This window comes from Mirounga leonina, unplaced genomic scaffold (genome assembly GCF_011800145.1).
Source record: "Mirounga leonina isolate KUSES-001 unplaced genomic scaffold, KU_Mleo_1.0 Mir_95, whole genome shotgun sequence".
Classification (NCBI taxonomy): domain Eukaryota; kingdom Metazoa; phylum Chordata; class Mammalia; order Carnivora; family Phocidae; genus Mirounga; species Mirounga leonina.
This window is the reverse complement of record NW_023270865.1, coordinates 5,472,716-5,492,327: the sequence shown is the minus strand read 5'-3', so window position 1 is coordinate 5,492,327 and position 19,612 is coordinate 5,472,716. Positions and strand designations below refer to the sequence as shown.

The following is a 19,612-nucleotide window of genomic DNA, read 5'->3' as shown; positions in this document are numbered from 1 at the left end:
ATGATCAACAAGGAGATACTGTAGTATTACAGTCATGAGGTCCCGGTCCCCAGAGTCATCTGAGAAGGTTCTTTAAGGGAGGTAATTAAAAGGATAATCAACTACACCAGTTACTACTGAACCAACTCTGCAGGGCTTGCCAGGCGCTGACAGGAATGGGTGGCACTCCCACCCGCACAGGGGAGGCTTCTGCTGGGATTCATCCACCTCTATCTGAATAAGCATCATCTCTATTCCACAACCGCTGGATGTGCCTGGAAGTGATGTGGCTGAGGGTGGAAATGTGTTTCGCTGCATCTGGGACTTACAACTCCGGATGAGTAGAACTGCCGGCATCTGGGTAATGATCTTCAGCAGGGAAAGCTGAAGATTCCAAAGGGAAGCCCACCTCTGCTGCAGAGAACCAGCTTTGTACTCCATCAAGAATGGCAGTCTTCAACCTGCTCAGAATCTTAAGCCAGAGGTTTAGATTGAAGTATAACCCATAGCTTACAGCACTAAGTACTTCATGGACCAAACTTCCTGAGCTATGTGTAAGGCAGATCATCTCTGTGTCTTCAGGACTTTTGAAAATATCTTCATTTCTGTATGAATAGGAAAGCAAATTGGGGACCCTCTCTGTCTAAACAGCTAAAATAAGGTGATCGCTAGACGCAGAGACAAAGCTCACAGGGGCTGTTGGACTCTCTATGTATCAATGTTAACATCACTGGAGCCAGTTCAATTTTGTCTCCTTTTCCTGCCATGACAAGTCATTCCATGTCCTTGAACTTCTCTTTCTATATCCTGTTTCCTAGTTCCTCAACCATCTTTGTATCTTTCCTCAGATTCCTCTATAATACTGTAAATGGGAAGAGCTCAGGAAGGAATTAAAACTCCATGTGAAGATCTGACTGATTTTGAGAACAAGGGAACACAGAGGTTCAAGGCTGCTGGGACTGTGGTCACTCATCCCGATTCTCTCTAAAGGACGCCACCACTGCACCGACTCTACATTCAGCATCATGACTGCAGATGGTGCAACAAGGAGGAACTGCCCATTATTCTCCTCATTCGGTGATATCAAAAGCACTGAGATGCTTACATTTGGGTATGTGTTTGTGTGCCCATTCATTCAGCCCCTCACGGGCATATTCATGCATGCAATCAGTTAACAGCATGTACCCTCGGTGCTGGGACAAATAAGCATATTAAAAAGCTTTAGTTCCTGCCACCGACATCAGAAGCTCACCTCAAAACCCCAGGAATGTGCAACAGAAGGACACACAAAGAAGCACACTGAAATGGGATGGGATGATTCCTGCAGAAGACAGCGAGAGCAAAGAGCAGGATGCTTATGGACATGGGGAACAGGGAGGCAGCCCCCGCCTCCAGACAAGGGATGCCCACTGGTCACACTACAGCTGAGGACAGGGACCGCTTCACCACCTGGACTCTGCCTCTGTTCTGCATCCGTCTGCCTCCTGGCAGAGCAATTTGAAAAGAGAAACGGAGAACAGGAGTGCTCAGGGATTAGAGCTTAAGACTTGCAAGATAGGTCCTACACACCACGCTGAGACTCAGACCTGCAAAACATAGTAAGCCAGGCAAGGCAACTGCTAGACTGAACTGTAGCCCCGCCCCCAATCCATATGTGGAAGGTCTAACCTCCAACATGACTGTATTTGGAATAAAGGAAGTAATTCACATTATAAGGGTGGAGCCCTGATCTGCTTAGATTTTAGTGTCCTTATAAGAAGAGACGCAAGAGCATGGACACTCGTTCTCGTCGTTTTTCCCTCTCCCTCTCTTTCTCCCTTTCTTCCCCAGCACCCTCTTCCCTCCCATATGAGAACACAGCAAAAAGGTAGCTCTTGCCAGAACCCAAGCATATTGGCACCCTGATCTCAGACTTCCAACATCCAGAACTGTGAGAAAATAAATATCTGTTGTTTAAACCACTCAGTCTGTGGTGTTTTGTTATAGCAGCCTGAGCTGACTAATACAACTCATGGCTAGGAATCTTAGAAAAATATTCCATATGGTAATAAAACTCTAGTTAGTCTCTATCTTTTCTTCTTCCCCTTCCCATCTTTGGTTACCATCTTGATCTAGAGTTTGAGGCTTAGACATGGCACTGAAGGTGAAATTTTAAAGAAACCAAAGAAAAGATTAAAAACTAAACACTTCCATTTTGACCCACAAAGATAACATTTCTTCTTTTCCTAGAAATTATTCGTAACACCAAAGAGCATGGGAAATACACATGTAATTTATATTTTCAACAAAATTAGTAGATCAATAGAACCTCCAAACTCCAAGCACGTGTGAGGACTACCTAAAACACGCAGGGCTCAGTGGTAGGAAGCCAAGGAAAGACACCATAAGAGGGCCCTCATGGAGGAGTCTGCAGATGTCAGAAAGGAAGTAGAGAGGTACCTATCCAGGGTGAGGGACCCACCCAGATGCATGAAGGCCAAGTCCCTGGTTTGGAACTGTAGGAATGTTAGTGGGAGCCTCCTGCATTCAGTACATTCGGGAGGCTAGTCTCCAGAAGGAATGACCTCATTATTCTTAAGTAATCTCTACACCCAACCTGGGGCTCAAACCTACAACCCCAAAATTGAGAGATGCATGCTCTACTGACTGAGCCAGCCAGGCAACTCAAGAACATTCAGCATTCATAGTAACAGTGTTCATCTTAAAAGAATTCTAGAAAATGGAAACTGAAGCTAAAAGTATCAATAAAACTTCAAATCACAGTAAACTTGCTAGACTTCAAAAATAAGGGGGTCCGGAGGGCATCCAGGCAGAAAGATCAATTCTGTAGTAAAGAAAAAGAAAACTTCAGGCTGGCCTTTGACTACCAATGACTTCAATACATTCCAAAAAGTAGAAATAACATAGAAAATTGTCTAATCTCAATGCAAAAAACAAACAAACAAACAAAAAAACCCTAAAATAACTAAGAGAGAAAAGAAAAATCCTCCATCCCCAGGGGCTCAGTGGGGAGGGGACACTAAAGTTTCTCTACGTAAAAAATAAACTCAAACTAAATTAGCAAAATATCTAGAAAATAATGATGATAGGCACATATAAGGCATGGAGCTAAAGCAGGTTTTAGAGGAAAATCTGTAGCCAGTCAATACTTATATAAAGAAACAAGAGAGAAAATATAAATAAATAAATGGCTTAAGCATCAAACACAAGAAGTTAGGAATAAAAAGTAAATAAATAAATAAGCAAGCAAAATCAAAACAAACCCAAGAAAAACTACTGGAAGAAATTAACAAAGCAAAAAACTGAACTAAAAAAATCCCTTAATAAAAGTAATAAATATATCCACAACATCCCTTAATAAAAGTAATAAATATATCCACAACTCATTCTTTGGAGAAATAAAAGTAAAATGAACAAAACATTAGAGAGATGAATCAGGAATTAACAGAGAAAGGGAAAATCTCAAGAATAAGAAAGTAACCAGGGAATAATTGAAGCAAACACAGATACAGAGGTAATTAAAACCAGGAAGAGAGATTACTCAACACTATGAAAATCACTGAAAGCTTGGATGAAAGAGACTGTATTTATAAGAAAATACCTTTGACAGAAACAAACTCTAGAAGAGAAAGTAAATCTAAACAGAAGAATTTTCATAGGAAAGAAAGGGGAATGGCATCTGATCTAATCTAGTCTAATCTACAGGAATGTTTGGGATGAAAGGTACTCATACATGAGTAGAGCACTCAGAACCACCCCTGGCCCAAGGCCAGTGCTGCTTGTTTGCTCTTATTACAATCAAAATAAATGCAAAATCTTTCATAAGCTATTGGCCAAAGGAATCAAGCATCAAATAGATGAATATGATCTATTGAGTTAATTCCAAAATTTCAAGAATGTTCAATATTACACAATGGGAAAAATCATACAATCCTGCCCAAGGCGACAAAAACTATCTTTTAATACATTCAAGATCCATTTTTAAAGAAAAACAAAAGAGAAAATAAGACCTCTCTAGTAGGAATAGATGGTTACTTCCTTCAAATTATAAAACTTACTTAACCCAAAAGCCAACATATTGATTAAAGGACAGACATCAATCCTACTATATAAAAAACAAAACAAAACAAAACAAATGGGTAACTGTGTCTCCTACCACCACCTTAATGTTAATTTTTTCTGAAGGTACTAGGCAAGGCAATTGGAAAGAAAATTAAAACTCTAAAAATGGAAATTCACTTGAAAATTACGTGATTATCCATCTGGAAAACCTAAGAAGATCAAATAAAAAGTTACTATAAGCAATGAGAGAATTCACAAGTTGTCGGAAGAAGTGTATTCACTGGAAACCTTTAGAAATCCTTCTCTCAACTTTTTAAAAAATGACCACATCACCGATTTTTAAAAATGGGGACAATGAGTCAATGGCTGATGTTTAGTTGCCCTACCTACCTGCAACCATTCCTGAGGAATCCTTGGTGCTTGCCCTCTGGATGTGACAGTTTTGTTTAAACGACGGTGGAATTTCCTGATGTCTCCTCACTCTAAATTCTCCTCGTTTTGCTTTACTTTCCTATGTGTTACCATGAATATCTTCCAACAAGGTATCTTGCTATGTCATGCACCACAGAGCTTAGTCGTATCTGAGCAGGCAAAGGAAGGGGAACCCCACAGCCACTGGCTCAGAGACTACATGGAGGGTTTGCACCAGTCTGTGCCAGGAGCGGAGTGGAGCCAGAGTTCAGTTGTGGATGTTGGTATCTCTAGTGGGCTGGAGAGAAGCCCCTAAAGCTCCCCTACTGGTAACCTCAGAATATGACCTTTTTTGAAATAAGGGTCTTTGCAGAGGTTAATCATGTTAAGAATGTTGTGTGAGATCATCTTGAATTCAGAGTAGGGCTCTAAAGACAATGACCAGTGTCTCTGTAAGAGATGGAAGGGGCGGAGATGCAGAGACACAAAGGGAAGAAGGCCATTTGAAGATGGACACATAGAGTGGAATTTTGAAGCCCAACACCAAAGAATGCCAAGAGCAGCTAGCAACAACCAGAAGCTAGAGAAAGGCATGGACGCATTCTCCCTCGGAGCCTCTAGAGGGAATGACTCTGCCAACACCATGATTTTGACTTCTGCGAGAGAATACATTTCACAGTTTAGAAAGTGCTGTTGTTTTCAGCACCCATGTTGGTGGTACTTTTTGTTACAGTTGCGCCACCCCTCAGCTGGGGGTGGTACAAGTGATACAAAGACACAGAGCTGTACTGGTGCAGGTCCCTCTAACGACAGAACTGACACACTGGATGGCCAGATCCACCTTAAACCACGTGGCTGTTCTGAGTGGGGTAAAATGCAACCCCCAAGGTTGGCTGGGGAACAAGAGCAGGCTTCTCCAGAGAACAAGACACTCCAGAGAAAGGATGGCACAGAAGCCCAAGATGTCCTACTCAAAGTGACCCTATAAATGTCTCCTCTTGTACTTCTCCCTCTCACTCTTGACAAGGAGTGAGCTCTAACTCAGAGGTTTCCAAAACCAGGCATTCCATTAACCCACAGGAGCTCAGATCCTCAGGCATTAGCAAAACTTCCAAATCACTCATTAGTAGAGGGTGGGCTTCTAGTATCTCAGCAGGATGAAGCTCACTGCCTTGAGTCTGGGTGGGCACACTGAGGAATGGTCAACCAGTCCAGACCTTTGCCCTGAGGGATTTGCTCATGTATAATCCAACTCTTGCCCTACTCAATTCCATAGGCCATTTGGGAATCTGCTTATTGACACATTTCCCAAAAATATTTTTATGTCCCATTACTCTTAGTTTCTGTAAAAATCATTTAAACTTAGCAAAATACATCACTGTTGCTTGTCTACTATTTATTAAGCCCCGTTTGATAACTGGTTCTTCAGACATGCTAGTTCACTGAATCAGCACCAAGGCCAGCAACTATCCAGGGCAGTCCCTGTTACTGCCACCATTTTACAGTAATGAAAACTGAGTAAACTAAAGAATTAGTCCAAGTTCATGCAGTGTTGCAGGCTGGTCTTTCAGGAAGCACATTCTGAGACAGAGTTCAATGTTTATGAGGGAGTGCCCTTGGGATCAATGGCTGTGGGGAGGGAAGGAAGCCGGACTAATAAGCAGAGGCAGAAAGCGAGCTGTGATGCAGGCCCACTTTAGAGAAACCCACAGAAACTCCAGAGTTTACATGGCCACCAGCGTTGCCCTGCAGTGGTCCAGACTGGATAGAATCTATATGCCCACCACAAGCAGTCACGGATGCAGGCCATCCTTGAAAAGACATAACCTTGTGCTGGCAGCTCTATGCAGCTGAGACAGCCTTAAAGAGTCTAAGGGCTGAAAGTCAGCTGCCAACAACACCCCCAAGAGGTGGACAACAAGTCTTTCCTTGAGGGGTCTCTGGGTGGTCCTGCTCCATGAGCACCGCACACAGCTATAAAGTGGGGAGCAACAGAATCCTAACTGAGTCTATCTGAGACCAAAGTGCTTGCTCTGTCCACCAGCCTGCACTCTCTGCCACGTCAAAACACTCATGAGCTGCTTGAGAAGGATATCAAAAATGATTAACCCAGTGTATCTGGCGAGCAAGATCTCACATCTCCTAGGAGAGGCAAAAATTGATGCACATTATTCTCAGAGAGGGCATGCTGTGATTATTGTTGTAAAAACAGACAGAAAGTACATCTCTTCTCTCTGCTCCCAGCCTGCCAGGTCTGACACACTCCACAAACATAATGAAAATGCTGCAGGTACATCACCAAAGCCATCGTTATTATTAATACCTGATGGTTATGAGCACTAACCATGCACCTGGCCCAGGTAACTCCTTTTCATTTTTTATCTCATTTAATCATGTCTGCTGCCCTCAGAAGAAGCTATTATTACTATTCCCGCACTACAGATAACTAGGAACATCTCCAGGCCTGTCTCCCAGGGACTGTGTGTACATCCTCTCTCTGCTGCACCTAATCATTGGGTTTCTCTACTCTTTAAAGAGATCCCTTGGAACCATGATGAAATTCTTGCTCAAGTCAAGCTGTAGATATACTTTTCTCTCAAGTTCATACAAGTCAGCAAATCCATCATTCATCCTGCAAGTACAAGGAAGGAGTCCTGTGTGACTCACCCTAGGAGTGCTGATTTTCTTATTGTCTTCCAGGGGTTTTGAAGAGCAATTATAGATGGGTTAATAAATGATTAGAATCAGTATCTTTCACAAATTATCCTCAACAATAAACACTTGGAATGGACAGAGCCTCCGATTTTTTTTTTTTTTTAAAGATTTTATTTACTTGTTTGACAGAGAGATAGCGAGAGCAGGAACACAAGCAAGGGGAGTGGGAGAGGGAGAAGCAGGCTTCCCGAGCAGGGAGCCCGATGTGGGACTCGATCCCAGGACCCTGGGATCATGACCCGAGCCGAAGGCAGACGCTTAACGACTGAGCCACCCAGGAGCCCCAGAGCCTCCGATTTTTGTATACAATGGAACACGGTTGCCTGGGTTGGAGAACACGTGAGGAAAATCACCTGTCGAGATACCAATCAGTGAGTATGCTAGTCAACCTGTAATAGATCTGTAATGTATCATATTTGATATGAATCCAGTGCTTTGAATGAACAGGGCGCACAGAGCTCCAATGACAGAATCCAGGAGAGGATACAGACCACTGAAGGGGGACCGACCGGCATTGTTCATTTTCAAGAAGTCTTTCTTTTTTCCTGCTCCTTTGATCAAATTTCCAAGACAAAACTCATGGTCTAATAGGGCTCCCCTTTACTTCTGTTCCTTCTACTCCCTCCTCAAAATAGCCTCACTAATGTTGAAAAATAAACCTAGGTCTCATTCCATCATCATGGTAAAATGATTAATTATCAACAGGAAAGTTCTCTGTTGAGTATTCCTGCCATTTCATTCTAGAAAGTGCCAGAGCATTTTTAAAGCGATAGGATGCCCTGCAGGAAAGTGTGAATTATGTTGTTCACTCTTTCCACCAAACTCTCTGGTGGGATGATGGTGTGAAGCTCCTGCCATTTAAAAGAGGGGTAGGGATTCCTGTGGGGCTGGGGAAGGACAAGGAGGGAACAAGGAGAGAGGGATGTGGAGTGCCTTTAGATTTGCTTCAGGATTTAGTCACATCAGACACTTTCTTATTTCTGGCTCTTTTCCATGCTTACCCCGACTCTTTCCAAATCACAATGTCTTTAGAACCCATAAGTGATAGCTTGCTAAAATGGGATACAGATCATACTCAATTTGTAGCTAGATGCTACACAAAATGAATAGTGGTACAGTCTCCTTCCTTCGCTTTTGTGGAAAATATTAATATCCTGCACTTCTCCAAAGACAAAACAGTAGCAAGGGAGATCCAAATTCTCAACAATTAGTCTCCTCCAGAGCCAGAAACCGGGCAGCTGGTAACCTGCTATTTTCCTTTTGAGCTTCTCAGATTAGATCCTAAATGCAATTTAATTCCAGATGCCAGTATACAGTTCCTGAATTATGCTGAAGAGGAATCAGTTGCATAACAAAGCTGCATTACTCCTGATTACACTCTTGCCACAGATGACGGGTTTGTTTTCCACTTTAGGTCCAAACTAAAATTGTTTTTCAAACTGTATCATAAATATACCAAAGTATCCACTGCCTAAAGGAATCCTGTAACATTTATCAGAAATATGAGTAACCCTGTTAAAAATCAATAAGCACTCCTTAGCTTATCTTCTTTAATAAATACGGATTCCCATATACCTGGCTTGTGTACATCAATCTATATTCAAATTCCTTCTTGTCTCATAGGAAAATAAAAGATCCATGACATGAAAATCTAGAATGTGGTATGAATACTAAGGAAATGAAAATATAGGAAAAGTAAGTGAGCTTCAGGTTAGAAAATGTAATCATGATAAATAAACAGGGCCATTTGGCAATTCCTTGAGGGTGGTTCAGTACCCTGCAGGCAGGGATGCTGACTGGCAAACGGTGAAGAGACAGCAGGTACATCTGAGATGTACAGGCTGCAGGCTGGACCAAGGCTCCTGAGCGATGGATCCACTGTCCCTGTCTGGGAGGCAAGGTTTCTGCTCAGCCTCCCAATCTTGTCTCAGAGCTGAGCAACTGCCACCCTCACCCCTGGGCTCAAGCAGAAGGCAGTACCACAGCACGATGGGGGGAGGTTTCAGGCTGTTTTCCTAACCTCGGTCTCCCTTGGCCTGGATATAGCCATAAACAAAAAGGACTCCTTGCTGCTCTCAGAGTCAAATGCAGGCTCTCCTACTAATATGAGGGAACTTCTTATTTTCTAGTTAACCACCAAATGCTAAGGACTTTTGGTGCTCACACAAAATTTATGATTGATAAATAATAATATATTTTTCTTGGGGCGCCTGGGTGGCTCAGTCGGTTAGGCATCCAACTCTTGATTTTGGCTCAGGTCATGATCTCAGGGACATGAGATGTAGCCCCGTGTTGGGCTCCTCGCTCAGCAGGAAGTCTTCTTGAGATTTTCTCTCTCTCTCACTCTCCCTCTGCCCCTCTCCTCTAAAATAAATAAATAAATCTTTAAAAAATAAAAATACATTCTTCTTACACAGACCACATAAAACTGCTCTTCTCTAAGTTTCCTGATATTTAAGGATCGTCCCAGATTCCAGAAAAACTGTCCTTTGGAACCCAGTTAGGAAAATAAAGACGAAGAAGTTGCAAGAAAAGTTGAGAGACTAGGACAAAGGGGATCACAGAAAGCCGCTGAAAAGAATCTCTTTCTCTTCCACAAGTAAACCCTGCTCAAAATGTGTTCCTTCTCTTCCATTTCCTTGCCCTATCCTCTCCTCCTGCTCCTCTTGTCCTTTTCCTTCTCTCCTGAATGGGGCCTTTTAATTTTATTTAGTTACTTATTTATTTAATTTCTTTTAGAGGGAGAGAGAGAGGGAAAGCGAGGGTGTGCATGTGCACGAGCAGGGGGGGAGGGGCAGAGGGCGAGGGTAAGAGAGAACCTTAAGCAGACTCTCTGTTGAGCATGGAGCATGAGCAGGGCTCAATCTTACCACCCTGAGATCATGACCTGAGCTGAAATCAAGAGCTGGACGCCCAACCGATTGAGCCACCCAGGCACCCCTCCTTCTCTCCTGAATAACTCAGCCCCCAGCCATCAGGCAGAGGAAGAAACAGCTGCACCTACAGGGGACCAGGGAAGCTAAACTCGCCCACAGTGATAAAGCTGGGCTGGGTCCCAGAAGAGTCTACAATGGGGAAAACACAGAGGACAGAGCCCCAGTTGGGAGAGGGGACCTCATAGGGATGAGGTGTCAGAGCCTGAGCCAGGGAAGGGGGGCATGTGTGAGGGGAAGGGAATTTGGGTGAAGTGAGAAGGCACCTGTGTGGCAGTAGGGGCGGGAACTGAGATAGGAGACTGGTTCCATACCAGGATTGATCCAATAAATAAATATATTAAGGATCATGGGAACTACATTGTTTTCACTGTTAGTCAAGGAGTTACAATGGAAAGGGAAAAAACTGGCATGGAACCCATGGCGGGTTGAAAATACCAGTGTGAAGTCATGGTACTTAATATGGAAGCATAGATAAAAGTAGATGTAGGTGTAGATGCGTGTGAACCTTGCCTTGGGAGTACTGACAACCAAGTGGGAATGGAAAGACCTGAAGCCCAGATCTTGCTTGCAAGTGCCATTCTTCAAGAAAAAGACCCACAGCTCCTCGGAGAGATGGTGGATTTCAGAGCCATGGCAGGGAAAGCATGAGAAAGCATGTACAGGCTGCAGGCTGGACCAAGAAAAGTGAAAGTGAGGAAGTGCTCTAAGAGTGAGAGGGACACATCAAAAAAGGTACAGAAGCCAGCTTGAAGGGGCACCCGTGGGACAAATCTGAGCCCATACAGGTATCAAAATAAACAGTGATGGTCGTGGCTTATAACCCACTGTATAGAACAGAGAAACACAAGAGCGTGTAGACATCATCAAGTAAATAAAACAGGATATTTGCCTGGTTTCAAAGTACATTTCCACAAAATACGTCTTAGTAACAAAGAGTAATCCCAAAGTGGGAAAGTCTGGTGGACACACCATCACACTAATGACCAACATAAATAATGAGATCCTGACAGAACATGATGGGAACACACCATCACTTCTGTGATTCCTGCCAAAGATGCATAGCCTGAATCTATTCTTGAGGAAACATCAGACAGACTGAAACTGAAGGACATTTGATGAAATACCTGGTCTGTAATCTTCAAAAGTGTTAAGATCTTGAAAGCCAAGGGGAGACTAAGGAGTCGCTCCAGACTGAAGGAGACCAAAGAGACTTGAGAACACACTGCAACATTGCAGGATTCTGATCTGGGCCCTTTTCTAGAAACGACGTTATTGGGGAAGCTGGAGGAATCTGAATGGCAGCAGCAGAGCAATGTGAATTTCCCAGTTTTGTCGGTTGCATTATGGTTAAGTAGAATGGCACTGTAGGAAATGCAGCCTAAAGCATTTAGAGGCAAGGGGACATCAGATTGGCAATCCATCTTTCAATGGACTAGGAAAAAAAAAATTATCTGTATTAGATTTAGAACTTACTGATGGGTCTGTGATTGTGTCAAAATAAAAGTTAAAAAAGCTGTTAGGGATTATACTTTATGTTTAAATGCATTAGAAATTACCATTCATGATTTTCAGTTATTAACTAAATTTCCTCAGTTCAGTGACAGAGCATAGCCTGAAGCTGAATTCTACTTCAAGTCAAATGCTGGGAAAATAAATTTCCTGAGAAAAATGAACTCTGTTAATCACCATGGAAGGGAATAGGGTTTTCTATGATGTCAGCATTTTGGTGCTATTGATGGATTGCCAATGTTCAAAAAATTAAGTGAACAAATATTCTTAATACAGATCCATGCTAAATAAAATGCATTCCTTCTTTGATGGCTTGGAAGGCAGGGTAATACTGATCATCACTCATGGGCAAACCTTTTTATAGGAAACCAGTATCTTTTATTTTATGTAGTTTTGACTTAAACAATTACACTGCAGGAATATAACCACCTAATCTATAGCATTCTAATTTATGTACACGGTTCATAAACAGAACTAAGTGGGGGTCCTGGGTGGCTCAGTAGGTTAAGCATTTGATTCTTGATTTCGGCTCCAGTCATGATCTCAGGATTGTGAGATGGAGCCCTGCATCTGGCTCCATCCTGGGTGTGAAGCCTGCTTAAGATTCTCTCTCTCCCTCTCCCTCTACTCCTCCACCCCCGCTCGTGCTGTCAATCTCTCTCTAAAATAAAATAAAATAAATAAAATAAATAAAATAAAAAATAAAATAAAATAAACAGAACTCAGTTAAGTGTTCTTCTCACATGACAAACCAGCGCTATTTGTAGGTTGTATGTCCTATAATCTACAGTGGCCAAAGGTATTTAGAGGTCTTTTTCTCATTACTCTGACATTTACCAATGACCTTCCATTTTTAATCTGTCAGCATCTTCTGTCTTTCCTGTATCTTGGAATCACTGTGAAATTACTTATGAAGAAAGGAAAAACTGACATTCCGTTCTTTTGCTCCTTTCAATGTTATTCTATGAAATATGTGGAATGAAAAGCTTGTCTTCTTTCTGCTATTCCAGAATTATCCCATCTCTGGCTGTCCACTGATAAGAATTATCTGCCTTTGTGTGTTTTGAAAATTGAGTAATTAAATATTTAAGATTGCATTCTTTCCCAATTTTTTTTAACGAATGGAAGAAACTAAAAATGCTTTAAAAGACCAAACCCACTACAATATGTAATGACCTAGAATAAACCAGGGTCTTTACCCCGCCACCTATTTTTAACCCCATTTAATCTTTACAGCATGTATCTTTTTTTTTTAAATTTTTTCAAGATTTTATTTATTCATTCAAGACACACAGAGAGAGAGAGCACGAGCAGGGGGAGAGGCAGAGGGAGAAGCAGGCTCCCCCTGAGCCAGGAGCTGGACATGGGGCTCTATCCCAGGACCCTGGGATCATGACCGAGCCGAAGGCAGATGCTTAACCATCTGAGCCACCCAGGCACCCCATTACAGGCATGTATCTTAATCCTCATTTCCCAGATATTTTTTTTTTCTATTATACCTGCCCCACAGACACTATTTATTCATGAAGGGGCAGAAGGACAGGTACAACATGTTCAAGGGATGTCTTCCAGGGGAGCCTAAAACCAGGAAGGTGACATAAGCCCTGAAAACACGCTCGACAGTCCTGATGCCCGTGTGGCGAGGACTTTCCCACAGTGATTTTCATACTGTCAGCTGGTGGAGCAGCTTACATACTCCTTCCTCCTGCAAAAACATACCCACCACCCAGGCCCCATTACAGGGAGAATAGCAAAGTGAATTTACGAGAGAAAGGAGAAATGTCCCATAAATACCTTCAAGGGAAATTGCCATGCAGCAGATGGAAGCAAAGCCAGGACAGCGCTCCTGTAAGAAGGAACACGTTCCCCACCTGTCCCCAGGCACAGCTGGATTGTTTCTTCTTTTCCTAAACCACCACCTTCTTCCTTCCATTTGATTAGTTCCTGACCAGTCTTCCTGTGCATCCCGGGAGGTACAGGCTACTCCGGTCATTCACAGGCAGTGCACCCAAGGATGAGGCTTGCCTCCTGGTCTGAGCCCGCCCGCGTGAACCTGCGGCCCACGGCGCACAATCACGTCAGCCTGCGGCCCACCGCGCAGGACCCCTGGGCTTGCGGCCCACCGCGCAGGAACAGGGCCAGGGCGCTCACTTGCACAGTGCCAACAAAGGACGTCTCACGAATGCAGGGCTTACTGAACGCTGTGTTATGAGCTCTAGGAGAGGAATATTGAGAAAAGGGATCCCTAGAGAGCTTTCCAACTCAGGGATTACTAGACAGCCAAGGATAAGCCTCCAGTTCCATTTCAAGATTCCAAATAAAGCATTCCATCAACTGAATGACAAACTGGGTTCTCAGACCCCACGGGGCTCACGTGAGCCACGTCTAAAATCCCCTTTTCAACGGCAGTGTTGTTCGTTCACCAATTCTGTCAGTGCCTCCCGCATTTTACACCATGGCTGCTTTTCTTAAATGTTTGAGTCTAATAAAACAAAATTAGTCATACCTGTTCCAGGTAAAAAAAGGAACTCAGGAATAACTCCAAACCACTGACCCTCAGGTACGGATGAGGGTGCAGATGTACATAGGAAATCAAATCGCTTTTTTAAATGCTTTCAACTAATTAAATACAATGGCTTCTTTGAAATGACATTTATTAGTAAAGCTAAATTTGCTGTCGTGGCATTTTAAAGACCTTTTTCATGCCCTTGGACCTGCCAGATTAGGAAATGGAGCAATCTTTTCTCCTCCGTGAAGAAGGGGTTTTAGATATCCAGGTGGAGAGAGGTGGGGGAGAATTATGAATTTAATTGTGTAAGTTATTTTCACTCTAAAAATAAAAGTGCTAAAATAGAATAGCTTGTAAGCCTCACAATCATACCACCATTCAGCAATCCGCAAGATGGAACCACCATTTCTAATTTTCACTGATGCTGATGGCTAAGTGTGGATTCCACTAATGGAGGCAGGTGTGGCTGGCTACCCACCAGAAACAATGGAGTCCACAGCAGAGAGCAGAGCTTGAGCACCTGCCAGGTACCAACAGCCCCACCCTGAACCAGCACACGGCACCCCTGGCACGCAGGGTGGGGTGGTGAGGGCCAGCAGAGGTGAGGCGCACCCACCTGCCAGACCAGGTGCTCCTTGGTCCCTGGCGTGGCCGACAGGCAGACGCTCAGCACGATGGTGTGGGAGGAGGAGGTGAGCACGCTGGCAATGATGGCGTCTCGCATGTTGAAGGGCAGCATGGTGTACACCACGAAGATGATGAAGAGGAAGAACGATACCTATGGGAAAAGAACAGGGAGAGTCACAGAGGGTCCCCATTCCCCCACTGCTCCCCCTCTCCTTCCCATTAATGGCTGCACCAAACACCATGACCAGCACCCATTTAGAGAGTGGGATTATGATAAAACAAGACGGCGTGTTCAGACAAACCCAATGGATTACAATGAAGGACTAACTATCATGAGGAAGAAAAATCGTCCTTTTCCAAAATTGGGGGATTTCCAGTTTTGAGACCCAACCCACTGCAGACATTAGGTAACTCTGAGCACTTTCTGGATCTGGATGCAAAGGGGGTCCTAAACTCCCTGGGTTTCGTATCCACACTTCAGCACGCATATCTGGATTCCTGAGTTCTGTTTCAAACTGTTTCCGGAGACCCATGGAGGATGGACAGGTATTATCCGGGGGAGCTGGGAGCTGGAAAGTAGAAACAGTGTGGCCATGTAACAAACAAAATGAAACAGCTTAGGGATGGTTCAGCTGTTAGGAAACTGAACAGTTTGGCAGTTTCTCAAAAAGTGAAATGCACAATTACCATATGACCCAGAGATTCCATTCTCAAGTCTATGCCCTAACGAACTGAAAACAGGTACTCAAACCAATGCATGGACACACGTTCGTAATACGTAATAGCACTATTCACAATAGGCAAAAGGTGTTAACAACACAAATGTCCACCAGTGGAGGAACGGATAAGCAGCCTGTGGTGCACCCAGGCAGTGGAGTACTAATCAGCCAGAGAAAGGAAGTATGGATAGGTGTTTTCACATGGAGGAACCTCAAAAACATTATGCTAAGTGAATATAGCTAGGGCAAAAGACCCCCCATCGTAAGGTTCCATTTCTGTGAGCTATCTAGAATAAATAAATCTACAGAGGCAGAAAACAAAGTGGAGGCTGGCAGGGGCTATAAAGGGGAAGTGGGAAGTAACTACCTGATAGGAGCAGAGTTCCCTTTTGGGTGATGACAGTCTTTCTGGAACTGGATGCAGGTGTTTGTTGCACAACACCATGAACGTACTAAATGCCATCCAATTCTTCCTTTTCAAACGGCTAATTTATGTTACATGAATGTCTCCTTGATAAAAAATAAATCAATATGAAAGCTCAGAGAAAGATTTGGAATGAAAGTAAAATGGTTTAGTAGGTCATAAAACAGGCCATTTTCATTTCAAAAGCAGCAGAGACAGAAGGACATGGAGAAGGATGAAAAGGTGATAAATCAAGTGGGAAGAGCCAAGGTCAGGGAAACAGAAGAGTGGCATCTGGTGAGCTCTGCCACACGGCTCTTCACTCAAGAACAGAAGCGAAGCTAAGGGAAGAACTCGTCCCACATTCAGAGTGATCCATGCTTCACAAGGAACCCCAAATCCCAGCGCAGCTGGAAGGGCGCAGAGACAGCTCGCCAGCTCTTCTACGGTGAGTCAAAATATGTGTTCACAAGGAGGATGTGTGCCCTGCTCCTGGTGGATCTGAAGAAAGTAAGACCTGGAAGGACACCAGGCTCACGCTCGTTCCCCCTCTTGCATAGACACGGGGGTCCACACCGCACATATTACAATGAAAAGTAACAGTCACCATTTCACTGTGCAAGAAGGTATCACGTAAGCTCTATGCATACAACCATCACAGACAACAGAGCATATGAAAGATCAGGGGGCACGACATAAAAGGAAATTTGGATCTCCCAAATGTGCCCCTTCCTTTTCTCTAGGGGATTCCAACCCGAACACCTGCTCACTAGACAAGCACTTATGAGCTTCTTGGATGAGGCAGCAAGGTTCTGGAGGCAGAGGATGGATGCAGAATCCCAGCTCTCAGGCACTTGACAGCCCGGGGGAAGGGACAGTCATGTGGATCAGCCATTGCTTTATAGCTGATGTTGCCCGAGAGAAGGGGTACCTAGCCCCACTCCAGCAAGACAATGGGGGTGAGGTCCCCATATCCTCTTCTCTAAGATCCTGTAAGTTCAGGTGTCTCAGAATGACAGCCAAGAAGAATTCCACCACAAGTGGGGAAATGTGTCCAGAAATTCTTGGGTAGCCTAGGTTGGGAATGGACCAGCTGTTTCATGCCCATCTCCTCCCAATTCAGTCTATTCATAAGGGACTTTGGGCCAAAACATATGGGCAAAAGATCACCATGGCCATACGATTTTTCTGGTAAATATTTTTATTTTACCTCTTTAAAAGGACTATGAAGATGTTTTTCAGTCAAGTATTATTATTTAGCATTCTATTTCTATTCTTTATATAGAATGGGAAAAGTTATGTTGTTAGACAGTTTATGAACCAAAACACCTAGGATAGATGGAAAGAAACCAGGCATCTCTTTGGAGGCACCCCTTGAGCCAGGTGCCAATCTACATGGGCAGACTGGGGCAGTCCCCTCCCTCCATCTTCCCAAGAAGAGAATATACAGAATGAGTTCTTAGAACCCCAAATCAGATTTCAGAACTAGGACATGCATCTATGGAGCACTTGGCATGCATGTCCCTTCCCCACTCTTCAGATGCGTGATCTCATCTAGTCTTTACAAGAGCACTAAGGGGGCTGTTCGCTGCATCCTGCTCTCTCCAAAAGCAGTATCACTGACCCAGAGAAATGAGGAACTTGGCCAATATTCCCCAAGAAGTCAGTGTCAAATCCTAAAGAGGAATCCACGGGTTTAACTCCTCACGTGTTCTCAGTAAAGAGTTTGCAATATTGCTCTCCCTTGATGGAAATTTCATGAAGCTGAAGGCCTAACAGAAGACACAAGTGCCCACGGACCACTTCTACAAGTCTGAGATGGGAAGACAGCGAACACTCTTCCCTCCTGCCAAGACAACCACAGGAAGTGCCCAACGTCTTGGCTCCGATATTGGGTTCTTTCAATAAGCTGGACCGATTTTTAATCATCATTACAAAACTGCTCACGTTCCAAAGATAGGCTCATATTCCCTTCATTTCTATACATTGAACTTTCAGTTTGTGTTTACAGCATGAGTTATGGTAAATAATAACATACAACAATGAGCATTTTGCAAAATTATCAGAGAAGACAGTTATACTAAATACTGGCACACTAGGAGCTAAAACAGATGTTTCATTTTTTAAATGTTGAGTAAGGGTACAGATTATGGGAAGCAGGGTTTCTCCACCTCATCACTATTGACACTGGGGGCTAGAGAGTTCTTTGTGATGGACACTGCCATGTGCAGTGTAGGATGTATAGAAACATCCCTGCCCTTCACCCAGTAGATGCCATTGGCATTCCCCTCTTCAAAGTTATGCCAACTGCTGAAAATGTCTCCAGACATTGTCACATGTCTCCCAGGGGGTAGGATCACCTTGGTTCACAGCCACTAAACTAGAGAAAAAATTTCTTTTAGGAATGAGAATGAGATAAACAACTGTCGCACTGTCACGGCTTATTGAGAAAATTAAATTGATTTTGGAATCCCTAAGATCCACCAAATATTTTCACAATTAAGACACAAATTTCTACACATAGCATTAATGCAAAATCCTATATCCTCCAAGAGGTATTAAAGGAATATTTTCAGGTATCAAAATTTACAATTACAACAAACAGCCTCTCTTTTACAACTACACATTTTTCTTCTAATGCAAAAACCTATAGCAGTTCTTTGAAATTATCATAACTTCTGAACAGCTTAATTTTGGACAGCTCAAAAACTCTCACATTATTTCAATTAATATACACTTCTGCAGACATTTTGGGCTTTGAAAAGGAAGCACGTCGAAGGCGTATCTGCAGTAACCAAATGGAGAATAGACATTCTGTTTTCCAAATACAGTTGCTCCTGCTAAGTGTTCATTTTTAGATGACAAAATGAATTTTTTAAAGGTCGATTAAGGAAGTCATATTAAATCAAGTGTTGAATTTTAGTGGCAGCATTTCAGAAGCTCAGCTCAGGGCACCTGGGGAGCACTCCACAGGCTGGATGGGGAAAGAAGAAAGTCAAGTGTGGGTTCAAGTCCCACAGAGGGAATAGTCTTCACTTCCTATGACTCCCAGAGGGCTCTACTTATTTATTTTTTTTTAGCCTTCTTTCCAAAGCCACTTCAAATAAGGCCATATGTAAAACCGAAATGGATTTGGCACATAAAGAATGTGTGGGTTAGAAGCTCCAAAAAGGCAAACGCAGGCACTTAGGTTTCCATGTTACCATGGGGACATTTCCATGACAGATTCCCCTTGAATGTACCTCTATCCAGAGGCTGAAGAAAGAGGAGCCATTGATCTGAGGATGGAGACCCTGTCCAGAAACCTGGATTATCACAATATCTGAGGTGGCAGCACTCATCCCAGTAAAACCATCTGAAGTGTTTCTCTTAACTTAGCCTGCCAATTTGCCTTTTGCAAGACAGTCACATCTTCCCACTGGTCTACTTGAACCTCAAGCTCCATAATTTTTTTAAAATTTTTATTTATTTATTTATTTTAGAGAGAGAGAGAGAGCACACATGAGTGTGTGTGGGGGGGGCAGAGGTAGAAAGAATCTCAAGCAGACTCCCCGCTGAGTGCAGAGCCCAATGTGGGGCTTGATCTCACGACCCTGAGCTCATGACCTGAGCTGAAAGAGTCAGACGCCCAACCAACGGAGCCACCCAGGTGCCCATGCTCCATAAATTCCAAAGTAGGAGTTTCTCTTTTATGTTCTTAAGCCTCTTGTAGGCTAACGCAATTCTACCCATGATGTCTTCG

The 19,612-nt window shown here is 43.4% G+C and overlaps 1 protein-coding gene across 1 annotated transcript in view; it reads right to left on the bottom strand.

Annotated features, from left to right (window-relative positions):
• The window catches only part of ADCY2 (adenylate cyclase 2), a 388,609-nt gene that overhangs the window by 262,199 nt on the left and 106,798 nt on the right, over window positions 1-19,612 (bottom strand). The window contains exon 3 of the mRNA XM_034998852.1: window positions 14,738-14,899. Within this exon, the coding sequence (XP_034854743.1) occupies window positions 14,738-14,899 (162 nt within the window). The remainder of the gene's footprint in view (window positions 1-14,737; window positions 14,900-19,612) is intronic.